A 21669-nucleotide genomic window follows, 5' to 3' on the forward strand; every position below is an offset into this window, starting at 1 on the left:
TCATTTCAAATACTAACAGATTTTAACATGTTAAAATAAGTTTAATGCAATTCATCTGTTTGTAAAGATTCAATAACATTGATGAGCATTTAGTGTTTGACAACCAGGACTTGTTGTTTAATTCAGAGTAAAACTGGAGAAAAGTTTGGATATTTTTTCCTCATCTCAGACATAAACTGCAGCTCAGAATATTATAGTCGACTATTTTACTTATTCCAGATCCGTGACATTTTAAAGCTTTTATTTCTTGTATTTTTTATGATTATGGCTCATAAATGATGAAAACTCAAAGTTCTGTAGGCTGAGTTGGTTCTGGAGCCTCTGGCTCTGAGGCGTTCGGGTTGTTCTGGACCTCCAGCTGATCTGCATCGTTGGTTTTGGTCTCTGATCTTCGTTTTAATCTCCAGTGATTCCCTTGGGGTCAAAGGTCAGGGCATCCAAACACGACAGTGACTGAAGAAGCTTTCGGTGCCAAATCCTGCTGGAAAATAAAATCAGTATCTCCCTGTTCTTAATGCACCTATTCAGATCATAGGTTTTCCTTCCACTGAACTTTCTGTAAATCTGATTGGATGCAGAACTCAGTTAGCTGATTACTGTGCGACACCATGAGTTTCACAGCAACTTGTTCCTGATTTTTGGGTGATTTTTAGTTTCTGTAGTTTAGTTCAACGAGACGATTTGAATCATTTTTTTCTCTGTAACTTTCAATCCTTCATGTTTCGACTCGACTTTGAGAAAACTGAGGAGTCAGATCTGCAAAGACAGGAAGTTGTTTTCATTTTTGGTTTTATTTCCAGAAATGCCACAGAAACGACACATCATGCAAAAAACACAGAAACCAAAAGAAAAAACGTTTTTCCGCGAAGCAGGAAGCTTTTAACGGAAACATGTCGGTAGGGGCGTCACTTCCGGCTTAACCAAACCTCATTTCCTGTCCAGTTTCTCACAGAAAGCACAAATAATTTCATCTTTGATCTAGTGAACAGGAAAAGAAAAATCCAAATCGTTCTCTGCTTTTCAATAAAACTTTATCACTGCAACTTTATTGTCCTCAGAGTAAATTCACATTTCAGCTCCAACGTTCAGGGAGACGAACTGGGACGACTGATGGTCGATTAACCGAGACGGTAAACGACGTCGAAATGATGCTGCCTCCATTTTACTGCCAAACTACAGACTTTTATTTTCTTTAAAGGAAATAAACTTCTGATCTTTTCTGTCACAAACAATCCATAAATATATTAATCTGATCAATAAAGACTCACTTCACAGAAACACGACGGTAAACACGAGTCACAGTTTTCATCACGTCTTTCTCAGCTTCCGGTTCTCTTCCAGGCTCCAGTTTCTGCTGGTCCCCGGACTGAGTTCACCTCACGGTTTGATTTTCACGCGTCTCGTTTCCTCCGGTTCGGAAACGGTCGGGTTGGATCGGCGCTGAAGGTACAACAGGCTGGCGGCCATTTTCCGGTGCCGACCTCCTTCCCGCTCTTCCGTCATGGCGTCATCACGTCGGGGAAATCTTCGGCTCGCGCTCCAACAGGCAGCAGCGGCGCTGCGTCTCTACACGCAGATCTCGATGGGCGTGGTCACCAGGATCCGCCCCCTTTCGTTGCCGCTCCTGCTGACTCGCTCGCCGTTGGAGGCGGAGTGCGCGTCCATGAAGCCGGGCTTGGGCGCGGCGCATGCGGGCGACAGGCTCTGCTGCTTCAGCCTGTCCACCAGCGCTTCCTCCTCAGACGAAGACGAGCTGATGTCCACGGCGTTGGCGGTCGCCGCGCCGCCGTTCCCGTTGTCCGTGTCCAACATCCAGCTGTGGTTGAAGTAGCTGAAGATTTCCTTGACTGCGCAGCGGCGCTGCTGCTCAATGGACAGAAGCCGGCGAAACATCCGCAGAGCTTCGTCCGTGAAGCGGCGCCACTGCGACGGCGCGGCGCCGGACCGGCGGCGCTGCCAGCGGGCGAACTCTTCGTAGAAGGCGTCGTTCGTCATGGCCTTCTCCCAGGGGAAGTTCCCCGTCAGCATGCAGAACAGCAGCACGCCGAACGCCCACACGTCCGTGCTGAAGTCCACGCTGAATCCGTCGTGACGCGCCGCGTCGCACAGCTCCGGCGCCGTGTACGGAATGGTGCCGCTGACGCGCTTCACCGGAGAGCCGGCGCGCCGCGTCATGCCGAAGTCCGACAGCTTGACCTTCCTGCACTCGGTGTCAAAGATGAGGACGTTCTCCGGTTTGATGTCCCGGTGGACCAGCTTCTTACAGTGCAGGTAGTCCAGGGCGATGGCCACCTGGTGGACGCAGCGCTTCGCCACGGCCTCAGGGAGTCCCACCTGGACACAGAGCAGCAGGTCAGACAGCAGCACAGCGGGACCCGCCCACTGCTGCAGCAGTCAGGATATGCGCGGCCATGTTTGGGTTAAATGGAACAACAATAAATGTTTGATTTTATACATTTTTACTGGACTGCTTGTCCAGTAAAAACCAAAACTTCAGCTGCTGTGGTTCTCTCTCTCTCTCTGTTCTGAGTCAAACCAAACAACAGTGAGTACATGAAATTAATTGACAGCGCTAAGCCCCGCCTCCTGGCTCTGATTGGTTGTTTTTGGTGCAGTAAGTCATGGAGGCATACCTGTCAAGTCTCCCGTTTTTTCCAGGAAAGTATCGATTTTACCTCCTTCTCCCGTGTCAATGTTTTCCTCATGGTGACCCCTGACCCCCGCCCCCCCCTCTCACGTTAGCCTCTCCCTCCCTGCGTTTAGTGTAATGTTTCGTTTCTCCCCCTCTCTCCCGTCGGTATGAATCAGGATGTTGTTTTTAGCGCTCTGACCTGCGGCGGGATGATGTCGAACAGATCCCCCGCCGGCGCGAACTCCTGGGCGAAGACGTAGAAGTCGTCGGTCTGGAAGGCGATGCCGTGCATGTTGATGATGAAGGGGCAGGGCGACAGGTAGAGCGACACGCTGTACTCCCGCAGGAAGCTCTTCAGCTTGGTGCTCTTCTTTCTCAGCAACTTCAGCGCCATTTTGGTGCCTGGAGCAGGACAGGGACAGGGGGGGGGGGGTCACCAACCAACGTGATTAAAATCTATAAATAATTCACACACTTAAACCCGACGCTCGTCTGCTGGAGAGTAAAATCCTCCAGGTATTTCTGGTTCGCTTCATGTTGGGGTCGTGATGCATCAGAGCTGCTGGTGGGTTAAACGCCTGTAGCTGCGGCTCGTCCTGCTGACGGCAGAACAAACTGAGGGGGAACCGGAGCAGAACCTGCTGTCCGGTCCGGTTCCGGATGACTGGAGAACCCAGAGACTCAGCAGAGGCATTCTGCTGCTCCGGTCCAAAATCAGAGACTGAACGTTCAATCAGGTGTGTCCGGACTTTGACTGGGCCGTTTGGGTTAGAGGAGTTCAGAGTCGACTCAGTAGCTGACTTTCAATTAGCCACAGAATTGCATAAATTATGAAAATAAAATATGTTTCTGGATAAAACATTTTCACTGGGATGAGTTGGGATGTTTCTGAAGTCACATGATCAACAGTCGGACGTTACTACTGGTGGAAACGACAAAGAAAGAACAAACAGGAAGTAGCAGCAGGATGTTTGTTTCGGATTTCTCTCAGTTCAGAAAAAGTTTAGTTTCATTCCAACGGTTGAATCTGTAACTCTAATGTAAAATGGCCGACTACGCTGCACATGTAGCTTATCCTCCACCAGCTAATAATAATGTTAAGTTGAAATGAAAATGAAACATTTCTCCCAGAGGCTCTGTAGATGTCTCACAGGTGATGCTGATGTTCTAATGAGAAGAAATCTTTTTGGTGATAAAACATAAAATAGAAAAACTTCAGCAGGTTTTTAACAGAAACATAAAATCACATCTTTAATTTCAGACTAATCCAGTTAATTAGTCTGACAGACTGTTTAAACAGTTTTCATGAACTGTTTAAAATGCACATTTTTTTATTATGAAGCAACTAAATGTATTAAGCTGATTTCTGGATGTTGGGCAGTTTGTGTCGTCATGACGGATTGCAGCCAATCAGAAGCCGGCAGTCTTCTGATTGGTCAGTGGAGCTTTAGAGAGGAACATTAAGAGTTTTAACATTTTAAACCTGGTAGCAGATTTCCTGTGAAACCTGTGGTTTCACTGTCAGAATGAACGACGGTCAGTCGTTTGTCCTGCTGATGAAGAAACCTCCATGTTCTGCCAGGAGCCTCTGGACCAATCAGCTCGTTTGGAGCAGGTTCAGCCGTTCATGTCGGTTCATCAGAAACTCAGACGTGATTTTCTCTGATTTTCTGTTCGTTCAGGTTAAAAGCAGCTCAGACTTTTATTCAGCCTCCTGGTTACAAAATTAATCTGATGTTTGGTTTCCTGGCAACAATAAGATGCTGATGCAGGGCCGCTCCCAGCCTTTCTGGGGCCCTGGGCAGATTTTCCTTTGAGGCCCCCAAACCAACATGTCACCAAATGACTCATCTGCAGCTCCGTGTGAAACGGAGCTGCTAGCATTAGCATTGTTTGTAATTTAGCTTACATCGCAACAAAAACGCATTTTGAAATGCAGATTTGTATTAAAATGTTACATTTTATTTTAGCCGTTTGAAAGAAACATCAGCTGATAAAAACTAAAACTACAGAAATTAACAAGTTTGATATTATATTTCAAGCTGCACAGTGGTGCAGTTGGTAGAGCTGTGGCCTTGCAGCAAGAAGGTTCTGGGTTCGATTCCCGGTCTTTCTGCATGGAGTCTCCATGTTCTCCCTGTGCATGGTGGGTTTTCTCCAGGTACTCCGGTTTCCTCCCACAGTCCAAAAACATGACTGTCAGGTTAACTGGCCTCTCCAAATTGCCCCTAGGTGTGAGTGTGTGTGTGCATGGTTGTTTGTCCTGTGTGTCTCTGTGTTGCCCTGCGACAGACTGGTGACCTGTCCAGGTGACCCGTCCAGGTGACCCCGCCTCTCGCCCGGTACGTTAGCTGGAGAGGCACCAGACCTCCTGACCCACTGAGGGACCAGGTGTTAGAAAATGGATGGATGGATATTATATTTCCCCAAAGTGGCAGCATTTAAAAATCATAACAATCATTTTTCCATTTAATTTATACTATTTAATGAAATTTTAAATGTTTATCATAGGTTGACGCTTTGGGGCCCCCTGGTGGTGCGGAGGCCCCTGCAGCTGCCTGGGGCCGGCCCTGTGTCGGCCGGGTTACCTCGGATCTTGTGGATGACCAGGTCCACCTTCCCGTAGGTTCCCTTGCCCAGCTCTCGGACCACCTGGTAGTACCGGCTGATGTCCAGCGTCTCCAGGTTCTGAGCCGCGATCAGCTGCAGCTCCTCCAGGATGTCGGCGGGCGAGCGGCAGCCGGGCGGCGCCGGGTTCATTGTGCCGTCGGGTCGGGAAGCCGGTCTGCAGACGGAGGTTCCTACGGAGCAGGAAGGGAAGGAAAGTGAAACGTCCGGCCAGTTTCCTGGACGCTGAGGACAAACATGGACAAACATGATTGTTGGAAGTTATGAGGTCATTTTGAAGTAAAGATATTTTTACCAACAAAAAAAATTCCTTTAATTGGAAGAATCACAATTTAAACCAAAGAAAGAAAAAAAAAATAAAACAGTTGGAAATATTAATGCATTAAACATGAAAAACACAAAAAAGCAAAAACTTTACGGTCGATTTAATTTGCTTCTTTACAAACTAAAGTTTTAAATAAAAACTCAAAGTTGGGATTTTGATAAGTTTTGCTGAGTTCCAGGCGTCAAAATAAATAAAATCAATTAGCAAAAATTATTAGACCACTAAATAATGTAATTTATATCATTTAATTCTCACACAGAAGGTTTGAGTTGTCGAGAAAAGTCGAGCTCATCCCACTTCCCCATGCTGGAGATTTTAGTTTAATAGTAATAACAAATAAAATTACCGTAAAATTAATGACATAGGTGACATCAAGACCCAACAATAGAGTCAGACTGTAATAAAATGAATCTGGTTGTGTGTGTTGTTATTGTGTCCTGCAAACTTTGCTTTAATTCTACTTTTTTATATTTAATCATAAAAAATCAAAGTCAGGCAGAAAGAAAGTCATGAAACAGGAAAGCTGTTTCCTTAATAAAGGGAAGTTTCTGTCTTGCATCAGGCTAAAAATTCAGACCATTCCTTATTTTAAAGCATTAAAGGTTTTTAAAGAATAAAATCTAAACATTTTGAGAGATTGGATAAAACCCACAGTAAAATACTTAAAATAATGACTTATAATTATGCCAATAATTAATATTGGTTTAACCAGTGGTTGATGTTGTTTGATTATAAGAATATTTACACTTACTCTACACTTGTGGAAGTACTTAAAGGTGAAACAAGTAACTGTAACATGTATCAGATAATTACAATAATGGATTATTATTGGGTTCTTTCAAATGTCTGTAATAACTCACATTATGATTATAATAAGAGTAACTAATAAGTTATGGTTATTATAACATTATAAATGAATGTTGAATCAGATAAACTAAAAGGTTATAAATGTGATTTTGACATTGAACTTGAAAAGGTGTAAAATGTTGTAACTGTAATTAAAGGTCACTGATGTTGTGTAGGAGGTAGATGGTAGGTGGAAGGTCAGGGAAAGAGGAACTGATAGGAGAACGGAGAAGATAAAGCCTTATTGCTAAACTTCAACTTGCCTAAGAAAAGGTTGGGCAGGAAACAGAGGTAGGAGGAACTGTTGAGCAACTTGGGGACATTAGAACAGAGATCCGGTCATAAGGTCTCCAGGGTGATGGATAGATCATCTGTCCAAGCAGTCGGCCAATGAGACAGGCACAGCAACAAAGCTAGCCAATGCAAACGCACCAAAAGGTGGATAAACCCTTTATAAGGTGGGTGCAACAGAGGAATCTTTGGTTGGATCCTTCAGGCAGCTTCGAGCCAAGACGGAGATGGACAAAGAACTCTGCAGCTGAAGAAGAGCCGGGGCCACAGAACCGAAGACTGTTCTGCACATGGGGACCAACCCGTTAGCCCCGCAACATGTGGCTTCAAATCGCACTTCTCTCAACAGCTGGGTTTAGACCCCCAAAGACAAAGACAAGGCAAAGATGAAATAAGACAAAGCAAAGAACAAAGCAAAGGAAAATGGTGTGTTCCTTCCGTGGGACCAGAAGATCGTGAACGAGAGAAGGAGCTACAGACTGCAAGACAGAAGCTGAGGACCGCTACGCGCATGAGGAAGTCACCCTGAGGCCCGAGACCTGCCGCCTAAGTCATACTCCTGTACTGGGAACCTCCTGTGCTGCACACTTCTTCATCATCAGGCCAGTTCTGGGGTTCAAATGCCAAACTCTGTCCGTCTCTCTCAAAGTTTCCCTTTTTAGTTCTCAGTGTCACATAGGGAAAGATAGGCTAGATTATTGATTTTACTTATTTGATTATTCTGCTACTGAATAAGCTGTACTGACCCTTGCAAATGCCTTACTATAAAATAATAGCATTAAGAAATCTAAAAGATGTTGTGGACATCAATTAATGAGTCACCTTAAAGTTCTTTGATGGTTGTGAAATAGCTATGAGTTGATTCTGGGAGGAAAAAGTAGAAATGTTTTATAGGTTGCTTTAGCCAAAACTAAAACAACACCCTTGGGACTCGCCCGAGTCACTAAAACCAACCTGGTTCAGTAACAAGTGCAAGTTGTAAAAAGAGAAGAGCGACCGTAACAGGTGTGCTTGTGAAGCTAGTTGGTTGCAAGCTACTCATCTGGCTAATTACAGGGTGAAAAGGTGGGACATCTGGAGGAGGTCGTTAGAAACCAGGCTAGTCTTTCTCGATGCCAGCTTAACAGAGTTTACTCAGTTCTGAACAGGGTAAATCCCATCAGATTTAGAAACTCAATACCGTTAGATGGAGAGTGGCTGCACTTCCCTCTCTGAGAAGGGAAGTAGTGAGAGAGAAGGGGGGGGGAGGTGTTGGCAACAACAAGTGGCGCCAACGTGGGGCGTTGCGTAACCACACAAGGTGGAGCCCAACGTCATAGAGTCTAAGGTGTAAACAGGAGGATAGTTCTGGATCTCGCAGTAACTACCGGCGTGTGGTGAGGGAGTTTCACTGAGGACAGTTGACCATGTCATCAGTGACGCTAGTAGCCAGATGCCTAGACCCATCCTGCTCGATGGCTTAAGAGAGGCTTTGGGGATAGGCGACTCGGAGACAAGGAGGACGACGCGAGGTCGTACGTCCAGAAGATGTAAGCAATTCACAAGGAAGTGGTGAAATGCATCTGGAGCTCAAGGTCGAGCATCTGAGAGCACGCATGAGGGAGCTCATTGGCGTGGAAATGATGAAGTGGACTGCTATGTCCAGCAGAGGAAAATTGTCCTTGTCGGAGCCGAGAAGTGGACAGTACTCCCAGAGGACGGGAGGCCCCATGGATTACAGAAAAGAGAGGTGAGGAGTACCTCTTGGTGCTGATGGACATGGTGTAACAGTGACAGCTGAAAAGAGCAGGTCTTCCCTGCAGAGGAACTCCGTTCACGTCACAGAAAGCCGGAAGGCGAAGGCACTTCTCCTTTTTGCCCAGAGAGGGAAGGGGAAGTTGCAGTTTACAGTGTCATTGAAAACAGGACAGAAAGTTTGGATTAAAGATCAGATCGGCCTGTAGTCACGGTGATCAAGTTGAAATTCAATGGAATGATTTTGTGAAGCAAGTATGCACTGTAAAAAGTATTACTTATGAGAAAGGGGTCCACGAGGTCGTGTTCAAGCCAGTTCTTAGCTAAAGCGAACCAGAACATTGCAAGAATCAAGCATCATGCCATCCTGTGTTAGACTGGCTACTATTACAGGATGATTGCCATTCAAAGAACAACTTCAGGCTTAGGACTAGGAGGGCCCTGAAGAAATTGGATTATGCTAAAGAAGAACTCCTGTCAAAAGGATGGATTAAACAGGAAAAGGGACTGAAGTCGTGAGGAAGGAGTGGCGTCATAGACAACACCAAGATCAATCCTGCACAAAGTGTTGAAATCACACCCAACACCTGGAAGCAACCTGTGGACTTCACAGAGTCCTGCTGACAGAGTCCTGTTGCCTCCGACAACTCCAGTAACCCTTTAACGACCCCAGCGATGGAAAAGGATTATGATTATGGATAAAGCGTCATGCTGCTTATGTTTTGTTTTACTCTACTGAACACCCAGTTTTTTTTTTTTTTTTTTTGTTTTTTATTGAGGCTTTTTGCCCATCACCTGTCCTAAGGAATCTTCTACATCCTGAAGAACCAACGCTTCATTCAGCTGAGGATTTTTTGTCACTATTAAAGGATCAGAGCGACCTGGTTCTCTTCAACATTCGTCATCCTGAGAGACATCAAACTCCAAGGAGGGGGTGTCAAAGGCAGTGGAGTTTGAAGACTGCTGAGCCCTTGGTGAAACTGGAGGATCTGCATTTCACATCCCTGACTGCTGTGGCCTGGTGACGATGGAGGATCTGCATCTTCACATCCCTGACTGCTGTGGCCTGGGTGACGATGGAGGATCTGCATCTTCACTCCCTGATGCTGTGGCCTGGGTGACGATGAGGATCTTCAATCCCAGACTGCCATCTTCTTTCCAGGGATGAGGACGCAGACCTGCAAGAGGGTGTTGGGTTCCAGCATGTGAAAGGTCTGACCTCGCGGAGGGGGTGTCGAGAAAAGTCGAGCTCATCCACTTCCCCATGCTGGGATTTTGTTTAATGTATACAATAAAATTACGTAAAATTAATGACTAGGTGACATCAAGACCAACATAGAGTCAGACTGTATAAATGAATCTGGTTGTGTGTGTTGTTTTTGTGTCCTGCAACTTGCTTTATTCTACTTTTTTTATTTATCATAAAATCATGTCAGGCAGAAGAAGTCATGAACAGGAAGAGCTGTTTCCTTAATAAAGAGAGTTTCTTCTTTGCATCAGGCTAAAATAATTCAGACGATTCCTTATTTTAAAGATTAAAGGTTTTTAAGAATAAATCTAACATTTTGAGGATTGGATAAACCAGAGTAAATACTTAAAATAATGACTTATAATTATGCATAATTAATATTGGTTTAACCAGTGGTTGATGTTGGTTTGATTATAGAATATTACACTTACTCTCACATTGTGGAAGTACTTAAAGGTGAAACAAGAACTGTAAATGATCAGTAATTGATAATGGTATTTTGGTTTCTTTTCAGAAATGTCTGTAATAACTCACTATATTGTAATAGAGTAACTATAAGTTATGTTATTATAATTATAAATGAATGTTGAATCAGATAAACTAAAGTTATAATGTGATTTTGACATTGAACTTGAAAAGGTGTAAAATTTGTAACTGTAATTAAAGGTCACTGATGTTGTGTAGGAGGTAGATGGTAGGTGAAGGTCAGGGAAAGAGGAACTGATAGGAGAACGGAGAGATAAAGCCTTATTGCTAAACTTCAACTTGCCTAAGAAAAGGTTGGGCAGGAAACAGAGGTAGGAGAACTGTTGAGCAACTTGGGACATTAGAACAGAGATCCGGTCATAAGGTTCCAGGGTGATGGATATGAGATCATCTGTCCAAGCAGTCAGCCAATGAGACAGGCACAGCAACAAGCTAGCCAATGCAAACGCACCAAAAGGTGGATAACCCTTTATAAGGTGGGTGCACAGAGGATCTTTGTTGGATCCTTCAGGCAGCTTGGAGCCAAGACGGAGATGGACAAAGAACTCTGCAGCTGAAGAAGAGCGGGCCACAGAACCGAAGACTGTTCTGCACATGGGGACCAACCCGTTAGCCCCGCAACATGTGGCTTCAAATCGCACTTCTCTCAACAGCTGGGTTTAGACCCCCAAAGACAAAGACCAAGGCAAAGATGAAGATAAAGACAAAGGCAAAGAGGAAGAACTGGTGTGTTCCTTCCGTGGGACCAGGAAGATCGTGAGACGAGTAGAAGGGAGCTACAGAGCTTCAAGACAAGAAGCTGAGGACCGCTACGCGCATGAGGAAGTCACCCTGAGGCCCGAGACCTGCCGCTCTAAGTCAGTACTCTTCTGTACTGGGAACCTCCTGTGCTGCAACACCTTCTTCATCATCAGGCCAGTTCTGGGGTTCAAAATGCCAAACTCTGTCCGTCTCTCTCAAAGTTTCCCTTTTTTAGTTCTCAGTGTCAGCATTAGGGAAAGATAGGCTAGATTATTGATTTTACTAATTTGATTATTTCTGCTACTGAATTAAGCTGTACTGACCCTTGCAAAATGGCCTTACTAATAAAATAATTAGCATTAAGAAAATCTAAAAGATGTTGTGGACATTCAATTAATGAGTCACCTTAAAGTTCTTTGATGGTTGTAAATAGCTATGAAGTTTGATTCTGGGAGGAAAAAGTAGAATGTTTTATAGGTTGTTTTAGCCAAACTAAACAACACCCTTGGGACTCGCCCGAGTCACTAAACAACCTGGTTCAGTACAGTGCAAGTTGTAAAAAAGAGAAAGAGCGACCGTTAACAGGTGAAGCTCTGTGAAGCTAGTTGGTTGCAAGCTACTCAATCTGGCTAATTCACAGGGTGAAGAAGGTGGGACATCTGGAGGGGGAGGTCGTTAGAAACCAGGGTAGTCTTTCTCGATGCTTAAACAGAGTTTACTCAGTTCCGAACAGGGTAAAATCCCATCAGATTTAGAAAACTCAAATTACCCGTTAGATGGAGAGCTGGCTGCACATCTCCCTCCTCTGAGAAGGGGAAGTAGAGTGAGAGAGAAGGGGGGGGAGGTGTTGCGCAACAACAGAGTATAAAAATGACTTTGAGTGTAAAATAGTGAATAATATCCAGATCATTTTACGGTTTAAGCTGGTGATAAAGAACATTTCACATTATTATTGTTCACATTATCATTGTTCACATGATCATTGTTCACATGATCATTGTTCACATGTTCTTTTGTTCCTTTATTGTTCCATATCATTGTTAATCATTGTTCACATGATCATTGTTCACATTATCATTGTTCACATGATAATTGTTCACATTATTATTGTTCACATTATTATTGTTCACATTATTATTGTTCACATTATCATTGTTCACATTATCATTGTTCACATTATCATTGTTCACATGTTATCATTGTTCACATGATAATTGTTCACATTATCATTGTTCACATTATTATTGTTCACATGATAATTGTTCACATGATAATTGTTCACATTATCATTGTTCACATTATCATTGTTCACATGATCATTGTTCACATTATCACAGTTTTTTGTCATATTCTGTCCTGTGTAACTGGAGATCAGATTAAATTTGGCTAAATAATCATAACTTTAATAGAATGCGACTCATTAAATGTTTTATTTTAAAGTTCAGTGTGTGGTGATGTCATGATCCGTCCTTTAATGTTTCCGATCATTTTGCAGATTAACCAAGAAAAATCTATTTCATCATTAACACAAAAACAAATGATCTATAATGTCACCATGTTTTACAGTTTTTATTTATTTCAGTTGATGAAAATGTTTCCTCCAGTCCAGTTTTGGTTACCATAGCAACCTGTGTGGTTAATTTGTTCTGGTAAAAACAGTTTCATGGTTTCACCAAACGGCGCTTTTCTATTTTTACTGCAAACATCCAGAGCAAACGATCCACCTGCAGCGATAACGAGACACAATTTATGGAAATGAACATTTCAGTCTGTTTCCCTAAAAACGTCGATTCTGAGCGGAAAACAAAACAGCAGAAGAAGAAAATCAGCTGAAGTGATTTTAGAGCAGCTGGTGGTTCGTTACTGCAGGGAGAGGAAAGTTGATCTTTTAATGCATTTCTATAATTGTACAAAAAGATTCGAGAGTCCAAATGAAAAATCTGCAGAATTTCTACAGATTTTTCATTTTAATCTGATTAATCGTCAAAATAATTGATTTCTAAAATGATCAATAGCTGCAGCCCTAAATAAGTTTGAGTCACATTTACAGAAAAGTCCAGGAGCAGGTCAGTCTGGAGAATCGGTCAGTCTGGAGGAGCAGGTCAGTCTGGAGAATCGGTCAGTCTGGAGGAGCAGGTCAGTCTGGAGGAGCGGGTCAGTCTGGAGGAGCAGGTCAGTCTGGAGGAGCGGGTCAGTCTGGAGGAGCAGGTCAGTCTGGAGGAGCAGGTCAGTCTGGAGGAGCGGGTCAGTCTGGAGGAGCAGGTCAGTCTGGAGGAGCGGGTCAGTCTGGAGGAGCGGGTCAGTCTGGAGGAGCAGGTCAGTCTGGAGGAGCAGGTCAGTCTGGAGGACCGGGTCAGTCTGGAGAACCGGGTCAGTCTGGAGGAGCAGGTCAGTCTGGAGAACCGGGTCAGTCTGGAGAACCGGGTCAGTCTGGAGAACCGGGTCAGTCTGGAGGACCGGGTCAGTCTGGAGAACCGGGTCAGTCTGCTCTGTTCCCTCAAGAGGCTTTACAGACATTTATGGTTTCATTTTTCCACATTAAGGAAAATAATAAATTTCTATACTTTTGTCAAAATCTCTGCTTGTTTTCCAAGAGAGGAGAGTCTGATGACGAGTGATGAAGAGCAGCTGCTCTGTGAGCGACACACACACTGAGCGACACACACACTCTGTGAGCGACACACACACTCTGTGATCGACACACACACTCTGTGATCGACACACACACTCTGTGATCGACACACACACTCTGTGAGCGACACACACACTCTGTGATCGACACACACACTCTGTGAGCGACACACACACTCTGTGAGCGACACACACACTCTGAGCGACACACACACTCTGAGCGACACACACTCTGTGAGCGACACACACTGGGCCGGTTGGTTCTGCTGAGGGTTTTCTGATGAGTCAGCAGGTTAAAGGCTCACCTCAGCAGCACAAAGCATGAAAGAGGCGAATCGGCGCCGCCTGTCAGCAGCGCCAGCAGGTTTCACATCAATAAGAGGCTTTATGTCCAACATAAAAAGATTATTAATCAGAACAGACTTCAAATAAAAGCAGATTTTAAAATAGTTTGATCTTCAGTAAATAACCATTAATGTGATTTTACAGTTCTGTGCTTAGAAGTTGCTCATTAAAGTTAAAACTGAACAAAACTGACAGAAAATAAAACTTTGGATAAGCCCCGCCCCTTTAATCTGGCCAGTGCCGCCGCACCGACTCCAACCAATCAGGAAGCAGTTGCTGTGACGCCTCATGGCCGCTCTCGTCTATTGTCGCTGACGAGATTTAGGGCGGCCATCTTGGAGCGGGCGGCCATCTTGGAGCGGTCCACCACTCCACTCAGATTTATGTGTTTAGCAGCAAAATGACGTATCAGCGCATTTAATCGATCATAACACGCTTTTTGTTACTGGAACTATATTCAAAATCTATCAAAGTACATTTATAAAATTGTATCATTTAAGTATGTTTTTAATACATAGTTCAGCATTTAATATGCTTGTGGCTATAACAATAGAATAGGAATGGAATATTCTGATATTGATGAATGATGAGCAGATTACAAAGCACACAGCCGTTCATCATTTATTTAATACATTATTTAGTAATATCAGTACATATTTATATAACCATACAAACACAAATAAATAATGATTAATACTGACAAGCGCAGCCTGAAGACCCCTTATGATGGAGACGAAGATTGGACTTGGTGTTCCCTCGCCCAGACGCGGGTCTAGTGTGGGAGGCTGAGAGGTTCCGGCTAGAAATAGCCGGCCTCACCTCGACACATGGCTCTGGTTCTGGAACCAGTCTCTTTGAGAGGGGCTGGACGTACTTCCACTCTGGAGTTGCCCACAGTGAGAGGCGCCGGGCAGGAGTGGGCATACTTGTTGCCCCCCATTGGGGCCTGTCGTTGGGGATCACCCGGTGAACGAGGGGTGCCTCCCTCCGCCTACGGTGGGGGGACGGGTTCTGACAGTTGTCTGTGCTTACGGGCCGAACGGCAGTTCAGATTACCCACCTTCTTGGAGTCCTAGAGGGGTACTGGAGAGTGCCCCTCTGGGGACTCCCTTGTTCTACTGGGAGACTTCAACGCTCACGTGGCAATGACAGTGAGACTGGAGAGCGTGGTTGGGAGGACGGCCCCCCGATCGGAACCCAAGCGGTTTCTGTTGTTGGACTTCTGTGCTCGTCACGGATTGTCCATCACGAACACATGTTCAGGATAAGGGCGTCCATATGTGCACTTGGCACCAGGACGCCCTAGGACGCAGTTCGATGATGACTTTGTCATCGTCTCATCGGATTTGCGGCCGTATGTCTTGGACACTCGGGTGAAGGAGGTGCGGAGCTGTCCACTGACCACTACCTGGTGACGAGTTGGCTCCGGTGGTGGGGGAGGAAGCCGGTCAGACTGGCAGGCCCAACGTGTAGTGAGGGTTGCTGGGAACGTCTGGCGGAGTCCCCTGTGAGACGGAGCTTCAACTCTCATCTCCGGCAGAACTTCGAACACGTTCCGGGGGTCGTGGGGGACATTGGTCTGAGTGGACCATGTTCCGTACCTCCATTGCCGAGGCGGCTATCGGAGCTGCGGCCGCAGGTTGTTGGTGCTGTCGCGGCGGCAACCCTCGACCGTTGGTGGACACCTTCGGTGAGGGATGCTGTCAGTGAAGAAGGAGTCCTACCGGGCCTTTTGGCTTGGGGACTCCAGAAGCAGCTGATGGTACCGGCGGGCGAACGGCATGCGGCTCGGGTTGTCGCTGAGGCAAAACTCGGGCGTGGGGAGTTTGGAGAGGCCATGGAGACAGACTTCCGTACAGCTTCGAGGCGATTCTGGTCCACCATCCGGCGTCTCGGAGGGGGAAGCAGTGCAGCACAACACTGTTTTAGTGGGATGGTGCGCTGCTGACCTCAACTCGGGACGTTGTGGGCCGGTGGGCGGAATACTTCGAAGACCTCCTCAATCCCACCACATGCTTCTGTTGAGGGAAGCTGAGCTGGGGACTCTGGGTTGGGCTCTCCAATCTCTGGGGACGAGGTCGCCGAGGTGGTCAAAGCTCCTCGGTGGCAGGGCCCCGGGGTGGATGAGATCCGCCGGAGTTCCTTAGGCTCTGGATGTTGCGGGGTTGTGTTGGCTAACGCGACGCTGCAATATCGCATGGATCGGGGCAGTTCCCTGGACTGGCAGATGGGGTGGTGGTCCCCCTGTTTAAAAGGGGGACCGGAGGTGTGCTCCAATTACAGGGGATCACTCTTAGCCTCCCTGGTAAGGTCTAGTCAGGGGTTCTGGAGAGGAGGGTCTGTCGGATAGTCGAACCTCGGATTCAGGAAGAGCAGTGTGGTTCTGGTTCTGGTCGTGGAACACTGGACCAGCTCTACACCCTCAGCAGGTCCTGGAGGGTTCTGGGAGTTCGCCCAACCAGTCTACATGTGTTTTGTGGACTTGGAGAAGGCGTTCGACCGTGTTACCCTCGGGGGACCATTCCGCCACCTAGTGGTCATTTATCTGACCACTTGGTCTCCTGTACCGCTCAAAAACACACAATATGAATAATTGTAGGATATTATAAGGAAGTGCTGAGATATTCCGTTTTCCAGCGAACTAACGTATTTGCCACTTCAACACAGTGAAAAACATCAGAGGATAAAAACACTAGACTGAGCAAAACTCAGATGTCCCAGCTTTTACTAACATGTAAACGCATCATCACACATCTGGGAGCGAAGCGTGAAATGAGTCTCAGAAATAGTTGTGCTCTCGGAACCAGATCTGTGTGTAACTGCAGTTTTGTGTGTGTGAACCAGGTGATGTGTGTACTTTATCAACATGTATGTAGGAGAAGGTTTATTTTATCTTCAAGTTTTACAAATCGAGTATTACACACAGATATTTTGAGACTATTTTCACTCCATATTAGTGACCCAGTCGTCTCTAATCCCTGAGATTATGTTGGTCCAGTGTGATTAGATTAAATGCAACTTTATAAAAGTATAGATTTTATTTTCATGTTTTCATTTGTTATGATTTTCCAGACAGTCAAACTCTGAGAAAAACTGAAACCAGTTACAACTTGTCTGCATGTGTATCGTCAGGTTTTAATGATCACAGGAAATAAATGATCATGACCTCTGACCCCAGAACACAATCCTGAACTCTGTCAGAGCAGCAACATCTGAACGAGTGACTTTCAGGGTCAAAGGTGAGAAATGATCTGGAAGAAGGAACTGAGGCGTTTCTGAAAACATCCAGACAAACATTTACAGCAAATCAGAAGATTTAATGATTTAATGTTTGATTTTTGAATGATTTAATGATTTAATGTTTTAATGTTTTAATGATTTAATGTTTAATGATTTAATAATTTAATGTTTTAATGATTTCATGTTTAATGTTTTAATGTTTAATGATTTCATGTTTAATGTTTTAATGTTTAATGATTTCATGTTTTATTTTTGAATGATTTAATGTTTCATGATTTAATGTTTCATGATTTAATGTTTCATGATTTAATGTTTTATTGTTTTAATGTCGGTCGCTTCTCAAAACAAGGAGAAATTTCTTTAGAATTGAACAGAAAATTCATCAAGAAATGCACAAAAAAAAAGTTGATGCACTTTGATCTCTGCAGTTCAATCAGAAATCCATAAAATGAAATTTCAGAATCATAACAACAAATATCAGCAGAAAAGCAGAAAACCTCAAATGCCGACTAAAAATCTCACCATAAACACAAATCCATAAAAAAATGTAAAATATTGAATCATTTCTGGTTTTAATTCACAATAAAATGTTTCAAACCATCCAGTAAATGTTCCTGAACTGTTTTACAGCTGCAGTAGAAAGTATGTAAGGTAGCATCACAGACAGATTTACAGCCTGGACTTTGACTAGGCCACTCCATAATGTTGGCCTTTGGATTGTTGTCCTGCTGGATAATTAAAGTGTGTTTGAGTTTATTGTCTGAATTTTCTGCTTCAGGATTTTCTGGTTGTTTGTTTAGATCAGGGTGTCCAAAGTGCGGTCCGGGGGCCATTTGTGGCCCTTGGACTGAGTTTATGCGGCCCCCAAAACGCAGTTTAAGAATGACGTAGATTTGACATGACAGGTGGTTTCATGTAGCTGGAGACCTTTGAGTTTTAATCAGGGTAAAATTAATACCAATATTACTTTATTACAATGAAAATATTAAGTTTAATGCAGACTGCAGCTTCTACTGGTTTTATAAGCAAAACATTTTTCCTTTTTTACAAAAAATGTCTGACAGTGGATCTGGGAGTTTTTAAAAATCTATATTAAATAATGATTAATTATTAAATAATTATTCGTCTTAAAGAAAAGTTATTTTCATCTCATTTAAAATATGCTCAGATATTTGCACAAAAATACTTCATAAGATTTTGTGTTTTTGCAGCGTCTTCAACACATCAGCCACATAAATGATGAATAAAAACCTGTAAAAAGAAAAGCAGTGTTGCTCTACAGTTAATAATCAAATGTTTGGTGAACTACAGATGCTAATCCTGCCCAGCTAGCCTGGAAGCTAACTGCACTTTAAAGATCTGGATCAAACATTCAAGATGTTAAAGTTCAGCTGAGCTCAGATCAGAAACTTTTACCCTGAATCTTCCTGGAGGTCAATAAACCAATCAGAGTCCAGAAAAACCAAACATCTTATCAGAAACTAAAAGAAAACCTTGAAACTGTGCAGAATCATCTGAACTTTGGATCCTTTAAATCCATCCAACACCACGACGCTTTGAAATATTTTTCATTTTTTAACAAAGTTTCATTTGCTGCAGGAAAAAACAGACAGGAAAAAACAAACAGAAAAAACCAAACAGGAAAAAACAAACAGGAAAAAACAAACAGGAAAAAACAAACAGGAAAACAAACAGGAAAAAACAAACAGGAAAAACCAAACAGGAAAAACCAAACAGGAAAAAACAAACAGGAAAAACCAAACAGGAAAAAACAAACAGGAAAAACCAAACAGGAAAAACCAAACAGAAAAAACAAACAGGAAAAACCAAACAGGAAAAAACAAACAGGAAAAACCAAACAGGAAAACAAACAGGAAAAAACAAACAGGAAAAAACAAACAGGAAAAAACAAACAGGAAAAAACAAACAGGAAAAACCAAACAGGAAAAAACAAACAGGAAAAACCAAACAGGAAAAAACAAACAGGAAAAAACAAACAGGAAAAAACAAACAGGAAAAAACAAACAGGAAAAACCAAACAGGAAAAACCAAACAGGAAAAACCAAACAGGAAAAACCAAACAGGAAAAAACAAACAGGAAAAAACCAAACAGGAAAAAACAAACAGGAAAAAACCAAACAGGAAAAAACAAACAGGAAAAAACCAAACAGGAAAAACCAAACAGGAAAAAACAAACAGGAAGAACCTGCAGAATCCTTCGGTCACTTCGCCCTGCAGAAACTCGCTGCCTGAATTTTCCTCATGTTTTAATATGAAACATTTAAAATCTTCAGAAAAGCAGGTTTGGCCTCCGGTCAGTTTATGAAGCTACTCAGATATCAGAACATGTTTCTGAATGAGCATCGAGCACAAGGAGCACAAAGCCTCAGAGTTAAAGTCCAGACTGAACATGACCCACCGGATCTCCACTCAGAGGAAACGACGCTCATGTATAGGAAACAATTTCAAGATTAAAATGTCTTGGTTCCGTTTTTAATTAGAAATAAAAACATTAGATTGCAGAACACAGGTTTGTGCAGCATGTTTCCATCTGCTGCAGCTCATGATGTTAAAATCCTGTTTTAAGCTCAAATGAAGCAGGTGACGGAGGCGGAGCTCCACTTTCTTTATGAAAAGTTTAATTATCTTCTAAAAGGAAAACGTCATCAGGGCATCAACAGCCCAAAATAAAAACTAAACTTTTCTGTCACTGATTTCATTTGGGATGAAATCAAACGACTATTAAAAGTTTAAAATCTAAAATGATCAAACTGTTTAAAGCTGAGATTCATTAAAACTGTTAGAAATCTGGAGGATTTGATGAGATCAGATTTTATTCTGGTGGATTTTTAGCTTCAGATTTGATGATTTTCCTTCCTGGTTTAGCAGCAGCAACAGAAACTGGAGGTGATTTCTGCGGAGCTGCAGACCCACAGCCGGCCGGAGCTCCTGCGAGCCGCTGGGAGCAGAACCGGATCCAGGCCCGGAAACGCTGCAACATTAACGCATCAACCAGAGAGCAGAGCTGCTGCTGTTCTGCTCCAACACGATGCAGCTCCGGGTTCAGCTGCTGAGCGTTTGGACCCGCAGAGCAAAGAGCTGGATGATTATCACCCAACAATGATGAAGCAGCACAAAGACGCAGACAGGCTGCATGAAGCTGCAGCTCCTCGATCAGCTGCTCAGAAAGAAAAACCCTCTGACCTGATCGCAGCTGCAGCAGTCCGTCCACCCAGCGGCGCTCCGCGGCTCCTCTGACCGCAGCCGCGGCTCCTCCTGCGGCGGCAGCAGCGTCTTCCGTCCCGGTCCGGACCTGGAGCTTCGCACCGCGGATCCCCGGCACCGTCTGCCCGCGGATCAGCCTCCCTGGAGCCGCTCTCTATTGTCCCCGGAGGCCCCGCCCACCGAGCCCAAACAGCCAATCAGAGTGGAGAGCAGCGGGGCGCCACGAACAGCGGGGCGCCTTAATGACGGCGGGAATTTATACTTTCAGGTTAAAATTGAGTTATGATTGGAAATAAATGAGCAGAAAAACAAACATATTTATGGATAAAAATGGTTTCTGTTTTTATTTTATTCCTCCAATTTCTCAAGCTGAGAAAATAGTTTCAATCTGCTGGAAACAGATTTAATCCGTCTGACTCAACATGTTCCTGAAAAAGAGTTTTCTATGTTTAATAAATCCTGATTTAGCTGGAAATGAAATTAATTTTCTGACAGCAATAGAAACACACATCACTCAATATCATATAAAACCTATTTTTCAAGATTAAAATGTTTGAATTTAACCTCTTGCACAAAAACAAAACATTTATATACTTTATGTAAAATTAACAAATACGAGAAACAAAGATTTTGAAAGAAGTTTTCTTTCTTACCAAACCATTATTGTCCAGTTTCTGCTGTTTACATTAAATATTAAATATGCACATTATTAACAGAATAACTTAAAGAACCGAGCAGAAGCTGAATGGTCATTTTTTAAACCATCAAAAAATATTTGATAACATGACAAAACAGTTGACAGAAAAAATATTATTATTGAATTAAATTAATTCACATTTATGCAGATTTTAAATTACTGGTAATAATTTACAAGTTTATATGTGAAAAATATATTTTTAATCTAAAATTATTATTGATTATCTAACAAAATCCAGACTGAGAACAGCAGAGGGCAGCGAGGCTGATGCTAATGCTGATGCTAATGCTGATGCTAATGCTGATGCTAATTCCGATGCTAATTCTGATGCTAATGCTGATGCTAATGCTAATGCTGATGCTAATTCTGATGCTAATGCTAATGCTAATGCTAATGCTGATGCTAATTCTGATGCTAATGCTAATGCTAATGCTGATGCTAATGCTAGCAGAGAGCTCCGGCCTTCCTGGTCAGGAAGGTTCCTGGACGCTGGTGAAACAATAAACTGCGTGAAAGTTTCTGCAACTCAAAATCCGACCAGAACAAAAAACTTTTACCAGGTTTTAACAGAAGCTGAGCTGAGATTCATGTCAGGAATT

At 43.6% G+C, this 21669-nt stretch overlaps 1 protein-coding gene across 1 annotated transcript; it reads right to left on the bottom strand.

Moving 5' to 3' along the window:
* Window positions 1-772: 772 nt before the first annotated feature.
* LOC103469442 (serine/threonine-protein kinase SBK1-like) lies at window positions 773-20520 on the bottom strand. Its single transcript, XM_008417126.3, has 4 exons — window positions 20353-20520; window positions 5221-5433; window positions 2832-3034; window positions 773-2334 (listed from the first exon to the last, which is right to left on the bottom strand). Exons 2-4 carry the CDS (start codon window positions 5390-5392, stop codon window positions 1567-1569), a joined length of 1143 nt encoding a protein of 380 aa, XP_008415348.1. The 5' UTR covers window positions 5393-5433; window positions 20353-20520; the 3' UTR covers window positions 773-1566.
* Between the last annotated feature and the right edge of the window lie 1149 nt (window positions 20521-21669).

This window comes from Poecilia reticulata, chromosome 8, assembly GCF_904066995.2.
Source record: "Poecilia reticulata chromosome 8, P_reticulata-male-v2, whole genome shotgun sequence".
NCBI lineage: Eukaryota > Metazoa > Chordata > Actinopteri > Cyprinodontiformes > Poeciliidae > Poecilia > Poecilia reticulata.

What these genes read in the sequence shown, in the direction of transcription:
- LOC103469442 (XM_008417126.3), bottom strand. Translation starts at nt 5,392, where the DNA reads ATGAACCCGGCGCCGCCCGGCTGCCGCTCGCCCGCCGACATCCTGGAG. An exon ending in GGTCATCCACAAGATCCGAG is followed by an intron (nt 3,035 to 5,220) that starts GTAACCCGGCCG and finishes GTCCTGCTCCAG; the next exon opens with GCACCAAAATGGCGCTGAAG. An exon ending in TCGACATCATCCCGCCGCAG is followed by an intron (nt 2,335 to 2,831) that starts GTCAGAGCGCTA and finishes CTCTGTGTCCAG; the next exon opens with GTGGGACTCCCTGAGGCCGT.